General features: G+C 37.2%; 1 protein-coding gene across 1 annotated transcript in view; it reads left to right on the forward strand.

Moving 5' to 3' along the window:
- The window catches only part of Yipf4 (Yip1 domain family member 4), a 10,922-nt gene extending 4,307 nt beyond the window's left edge, over nt 1-6,615 (forward strand). Inside the window, exons 3-6 of the mRNA XM_021149269.2 lie at nt 314-485; nt 2,995-3,072; nt 4,711-4,824; nt 5,376-6,615. Coding sequence (XP_021004928.1) covers nt 314-485; nt 2,995-3,072; nt 4,711-4,824; nt 5,376-5,513 — 502 coding nt within the window. The 3' untranslated portion in view covers nt 5,514-6,615. The remainder of the gene's footprint in view (nt 1-313; nt 486-2,994; nt 3,073-4,710; nt 4,825-5,375) is intronic.
- The last annotated feature ends 649 nt before the right edge of the window (nt 6,616-7,264 follow it).

Below are 7,264 nucleotides of genomic sequence, written 5' to 3' on the forward strand. Positions count from 1 at the left end.
TTTAACCAGGATGTCGGGAATGTTGTTTATTTTTGTTTTTCCAAGTAGGGTTTGTCTGTGTAGCCTGGGCTGTTCTGGAACTTGCTCTTTAGACCAGGCTGTCCTGGAACTCAGAGATCTGCCTACCTCTGCCTTCCAAGTCCTGGGATTAAAGGCATGCCCCAGTGGTTGTTTTTACCATGGATTCGGTCTAATATGTACTTCAAATGCAGATGTTGACCTATGGATGTCATACTGTCTTATTTAAAGTTCTTTTAAACCTGTTTTGCTATTCAAAATTACATGTTTTAAGAATCTTATTTTTGAATTATAGGGAAGAATTGGACATTGATCTAAAGGACATTTACTACAAGATCCGCTGTGTTCTGATGCCAATGCCATCGCTGGGTTTTAATAGACAGGTGGTGAGAGACAATCCTGACTTCTGGGGTCCACTGGCTGTTGTTCTTTTCTTTTCCATGATATCATTATATGGACAGTTTAGGGTAAGTATACCTCGTTTTATTACGAATATTAAATCTTTTTATGAGATTCAAAAATTAGGTTGCTGGGCAGTGCTGGTGCACCTTTTCAATCCTAGCACTCAGAAGGCAGAGGCAGGCTGATCTTAAAAAAAAGTATGGTTACATGTTTATTATAAAAATACATTTCACCTTTGCCTATCTTACCCTCATTTGTTCATTTCTAAAATGTTTTCATAATGAATTAATTAAGGAGTACCTTGGATTAGTTCTTTTTCAGGTTTTCTATATTTTAGATTTTTATCCATTTTAATGTGTTTGCTTTGCCTGCATGCAAGCCCTTTCACTAAGTGCCTGCCTGTTAGATTCTCACTGGAGCTGGCTTTCTGTGTGGTTTATTCGTCCTGTGGCTGCTAGGACTCAAATCTGGGTTCCTTGCAAGAGCAACAAGTACCCTTTTTTTTTTTTTTTTTTGTTTTTCAAGACAGGGTTTCTCTGTGTAGCCCTGGTTGTCCTGGAGCTCACTTTGTAGACCAGGCTGGCCTTGAACTCAGAGATCCGCCTGCCTCTGCCTCCAGAGTGCTGGGATTAAAGGCGTGAGACACCACGCCCGGCTGCAACAAGTACTCTTAACTGCTAAGCTGTCTCTCTAGCCCCAGAGTTTTCAAATTTTATTAAATTTGTTTGTTTTTGTTTTTTGTTTTTTTTAAAAACAGGGTTTCTTTGTATAACCTTGGCTGTCCTGGAACTCACTCTGTAGATCAGACTGGTCTCAAACTCAGAGATCCGCCTGCCTCTGCCTCCCGAGTGCTGGGATTAAGGGTGTGCAACATTACCACTATTCATTACATTTTTTTAATGATTAATTTTACTATTTTTAGTTATATGTGTGAGGCAGAAACAGGTGGATCTCTGTGAGTTCAAGGCCAGTCTGATCTGTCTCAACAAGAAATGAGATCCTGTCTCAGAATAAAAATATATCTGTTTGTGAACATGTTCTTGTCTCAGCCTGCTGGTACCGGGAAAGTCAGAGGTATTGAATTCTAAAGTTGAAGTCGTGCCCAGTGTGAGTGCTGGCAATTGAACCTGGGTCTTCTGGAAGTGGTGTGTGTTCTTGATGACAGCCATTTTTCCAGCCTCTACTAGTTACTTTGTGACAAATACCTAGCAAAAGCAACTTAGCAAAATAAGTTCTGGCTCTCATTTCAAACTGGGGATGTTACTTAATTACCCAGTTACTTATATCATTACAGGTTCTTTATTCAGATTATTCCAGTTGTAGCCATTGGCAGTTTGTTTGGGCTTTCTGTGACCTTTGAACATATCCCTTAGACAGGTGTGGTGGCGCACACTTTTAGTCCCAGCACTCGGGAAGCAGAGGCAGGTGGATTTCTGAGTTCAAGGCCAGCCTGGTCTACAGAGTGAGCAGAGTGGGTTCCAGGACAGCCAGAGCTACACAGAGAAACCCTGTCTCGAAAAACCAAAAAAAAAAAAAACCAACCAAACAAACAAACAAAAACTCATATCCCTTATTTTGTGTATATGTGTGAATATAAACATTTGTGTTTGTTTGTGTGTGCAGGTGAGTGTGTTTACCAATGAATATCAGAGGTCAACTTTAATGGTTGTTCCTCAGTACACCATCTACTGTGTTTTTTGAGACAGCATAGTAAATGAGACTTGAGGCTTGCCAGTTGGCTTGGTTCTGTCTCCATTCCTGAGTGCTGGGATTACAAGTGTATGCCACTTCACCCAGCATTTTGTGCAAGTCCTGGGATTCAAATTAAAGCCTGTGCTTGTGTGGCCAGCACTTTATCACCTCAGCTATTTCCTGCCCCCATGTTGCATACTTTTTTGAGTACACCCTTTCTTCTAGCCTTGGAAGCAGTCAGTATTCTTCAAAAGTCAGTTCTAGTGAGGGAATATTTAGAAACAAAAATCTAGAAGCTGAGTGTAGTAGGAGGCTGAGCCAAGACTTATGTTAAGTTTGAGGCCATCCTGATCTTCACAGTAAGTTTGAAGTCGGCCTGCACTGTGTACGAATTTGTTCAAAATGAAGGAGAAAACCAAGATGTAGGAAATCAGTATGCTTATATTTCTAATGGAGTATTATTTGCAGACTCTCCCAGGACACAGTGTTAAATATATACATGTATCTTAAATAAGTTTTGAAGGCTTGTTAGGAAGACTGGCAGCATATTTTGAGGGTGGCTTCTGCTTGCAGGATGTAATAAGCCAGGGGCAAAGTAATAAACATTTTTGTCTTCTTTAAAGTCATCTTTCACCATGTACCTTGAAATACTGAAGTTTCTATAAGAAATAATTGCTGAACTTTCAGTTGCTTGTGAGTTTGTATTACACTTCCCATTTGTAAGACTTGGAAATGGATTTGAGAACTAATAAACGCTCAGACCTGAAATTTGCTTGCTGAGCTGTCTTATGTAGCAGAGAACTGAATATCTGAAAACTTAGCAGTTTATTTGATTATTTGTTGTTGTTCTTGTTGTTAATTAATGATTTTTTCCTCTTTAAGGTGGTCTCATGGATTATAACCATTTGGATATTTGGTTCACTGACAATTTTCTTGCTGGCTAGAGTTCTTGGTGGAGAAGTAAGTACTTAATTTTGAAAAAGTATTTTTCATAAAAGTGTTTACTAAAAAAAAAAGAAAAAGAATTTTTCTTAGTGTTTGTTTTTATGCTGTTTTCTAGACAGTCTCGTTAGATAATCCTAGCTAGCCTGGAACTCACTGTGTGGATGAAACTGGCCTTGAACTCACAGACCTCAGTCTGCCTCTCTCTCAAGTGCTGGAATCAAAGGCATGTGCCACCATTCCCAGCCACAAAAATAAATGGTTCTTGATCTAGGAATTGTCTTTAAGTTATATTAGTTCTTTTCAGATGATACATATTTTTTAAATCTACTCTATAAATACAAGGAATGAGAGGAGAGGAAAGATCCCTTCCCACCTATCAAATACTTTATTGCTCTTCATAGAAGCATAGAGTTGACAACAGATCTCCAGCTAGTTCTCAGTTGCCATAGAGATTTCTCAGTGTTACCCAGTATTTGTCCTAATAGAGAATAGATTGGGTTTTTGATATTTTTTGAGACAGAGTCTCATAGATAAAGGCTTCAGCTTTTGGTCCTCTTGTCTGTATCTCTCAAGGGGTTGCTAATATGTGCCAGCAGTCTCAACCAACAAATTAATTTAAAATACTTAATTAAAGTTCACGAACTGGCTACATTTTAAGTGTAAATACTACATGTTAGCTAAAAATAACTCTTTCCAAAACAGAAATGTTAAAAGAATAGCTTAACACGTGGATTCATGGAAGCCAACCTTTAAGACTGGCTTTCTTCATTCAGTGTCTTGTGTGTCTAGTTTTAGCTAAACTATATGAAGAAAGCAAGGCTTCACACAGCTGAGCAGCTGGAAAATAGAGTATTGAACATTTTGTTCCTAAATAATACTCCAAAATGCAGCAAGCAGTAGTTTCTTGAAGGTTTGTTGCAGTTAGGAATTTGAATCTATATACATGAACTGGTCATTAAAAATTACTCTGAGGTCTGGAGAGTCAGCTCAGTGGTTAAGAGCACTTGTTCTTGCAGAGTACTGGGTTCAGTTCCCAGCAGCCACGTGGGGTCGGGCCACTTGCTTAAGTACCAGGCATACATGTGGTGCATAGACACACATGCAGACAAAACACACATGTGCACAAAATAAAAGAAATACTTGAAAAACAAATCCTTCTGAATGGATTTTGCAACATCATACCTTTGTCATTTATAAAACATTACTTCTGCGAGATGTGGTGGCACATGCATTTAATCCCAGCTCTCAGGGAGAAGAAGCAGGTGGAGTTCTAGGAACTCGGTGTCCAAGGTGAGTTCCACAACAGCCAGGGAACATAGAGGAACCCTGTCTCAGAAACAAACAAACAAAAAGTTACCTTTATGCAGTGTCATGATCTTTACTGAAGATGGGTGGATACATAATCCTGGAGCAAGAGACAAGGTCTGGCAGTGTGGGTTTTGAATATCAGAACACTGAAGCATATTGAAAATACAGTGGTAAGAAGGCTCAGAATGTATAAGATGAGATAATAAATTGAAACACATTGGATGTGATACTTTATGATTTTTTAAAAATTCTTGTGGTTATATGAGTCAAAGAATATGATGTTGAAGAAGTAATTTAAACAAGTATTCTGATTCCTGTGACACATAAATTTTTTGAAATTCACAGGTTGCATATGGCCAAGTTCTTGGAGTTATAGGATATTCATTACTTCCTCTCATTGTAATAGCCCCTATACTTTTGGTGGTTGGATCTTTTGAAATGGTATCTACACTTATAAAAGTAAGTTGTACAGTGTGTGTTGTGTGTTTAGTTTGCTGTATTTTTTTCTTGGTTGGTTTATTGGGTTGGTTTTGGTTTTGGCTTTTTGTTTGTTTTTTTGAGACACTTTGACTCTTATAGATCAGGCTTGCCTTGAATACAAGTGGTAGGTGTATGCCAGCATGCCAGACTCCAAGTGTCTCTTTAGATAGAGTTTACAGGTAATTATTATAATTAGGTTTCTTTTCTTTTTAATTACAGAAGTTAAGAAACAGAGCAAGGTTAAATGTTCTTAAGTCTCACTTGCACCAGCCCACTGAGGGAGGCACACACTTTTAATCCCAGCAATTAGGAGGAAGGGCCAGGTGAACCTGAGTTTGAAGCCAGGTCTGTAGATCTAGATCTAGCTCTAGGACAATCAGGGCCACACAGAGAAACTCTTACTTTAAAAAAAGGCTCACTTGGTAGATAACATTTTTAAATATTGTAAATGTTCTCTTTGATACTCAAAATGTTGATTGGTTTGCTAATATGCTGTCTTATTCTTTCTTTTCTTTTTTTTTTTTTTAAAGCTGTTTGGTGTGTTCTGGGCTGCCTACAGTGCTGCTTCCTTACTCGTAGGTGAAGAATTCAAGACCAAAAAGCCCCTCCTCATTTACCCAATCTTTTTATTGTACATTTATTTTTTGTCCTTATATACTGGAGTGTGATCCAAGTTGTACATGAATCAAAAAGATGGTGTTACATTTGTATTATGCTGGGAATTCTTGCTGGAGGGATTGGAGAAAATATTACTAGTAAAATTTTATACATTCCAGATAGAGAGGCAGGCTTAAAGGCTTTTTAAAACAATATTTTTTGTATTTAAGTAATTGCAGTTATCTGGGATTTTTTTTTTTTTTTTGGTCAGAATTCTGAATTCTGTTTGGTTCTTCATAGTCCGTGAATAAATAAAAAGCATTGTGTTTTTCAGATTGTGTCAATATTCACCTGAACACTTGTGCCAAAAGCACCTGGATGGGGAGTTGTATTTCACATGAAGTATAAATTTGACAACATCCTGAAAATCTAAAAGTGCAATTTTTTTCTTTAAAGAATTTTCTCTGGCACCACAGATCCTGTAGATACCTATTTATATTTATACATATATATTTATGAAATAATTCTTATTCACAAAATATATTTCTGAATAGCCTAAAAATTAAGATACTAAATCTGATGCTTAAATTTTCTTTAATTTGGCTATTACTGTTTTTGTTTAAAACTTAAAACTTGCTTTTTAAATTGTGTATAGATTTTAATCTAATAGTTGCTGGTATAGATTTGGATTGTGTGTGTGTGCTCTTAAAAAAACAGTTTTGAATGTCTAAACATTTGATTTAAAGTTTCCTGTTTATCTTTTTGACCAAAGGAGCAAGAGATATAATGGATACAGCATTCATTAAAATTATTAATATATAGGAAAATAATATTTATAGCATCAGCAGATATTTTTAAGTGGTACCTTTAAATCATAAAAGTTACAGGAAGGAGACTGTTGAAGTCATATGGTCTTGGACAATGTTATATGAAGTAGAAAATAAAATGTTTTCCAGCTGTGTGTTTTGTTTTACAATACCTTGTCCTATATTACTTGAGACTTTTAACAAGTATTGTTTTTTTCTAACATATTTACAGTTTTTGCTAGGGGAAATATTAAGAAAGTTTTATCACAGTTTTTTTGTAAATCATGGATTCTGTATATATCTAATATTACTTTGTAAATTAGACAAACTATTTTATCTGTATCTATAAAATAGCAAATACCTGTTAGCAGATTATTGTATTATTCTTTCTCACCTTACCCCAAAAAAGTTAACTCTGTTCCTGATATGGTATGACATCGTCTCTGTGTTCCTTAGGCAAGACAGATCTACAAAAAAACAAAAACAAACAAACAAAAAACCAGGTAAAAGCCCAGATAAATACAACTTAGAGGACTTGGAATGAGGAGAGGTAGTATAGAGATATCTTTGGCTGCAGCAGCAGATGTAAACACGTGTCACGTGTGTCCCTGCGGTCATCCCTTTGTATGCATGCGTGGATTATTTGGGTTACTTCTTTGTTCCTTTTGTGGTGCTGGCTCAAACCTAGTACCATGCACATGTTAGGCAAGTGCTGTAATGGTTGAGCACACCCCTCACCTATCAGACACGTCCAGCCTACAGATCCAGTGAGCCACACAAGGCTAAGGATGGCTACGAGTGCAGCTCAAATCAAAAGCATAAACTTACTTAAAACATTCTGGAATTTTTTGGGCACTTGAATGTGAACTTTATAGAGTTTCCAGATGATGTTCTTGTTTTCCAACTTGAAAGCTTTGACGGCCGGGCGTGGTGGCTCACGCCTTTAATCCCAGCACTCCGGAGGCAGAGGCAGGCGGATTTCTGAGTTCGAGGCCAGCCTGGTCTACAAAGTGAGT

This window comes from Mus caroli, chromosome 17 (assembly GCF_900094665.2).
Source record: "Mus caroli chromosome 17, CAROLI_EIJ_v1.1, whole genome shotgun sequence".
NCBI classification, from domain to species: domain Eukaryota; kingdom Metazoa; phylum Chordata; class Mammalia; order Rodentia; family Muridae; genus Mus; species Mus caroli.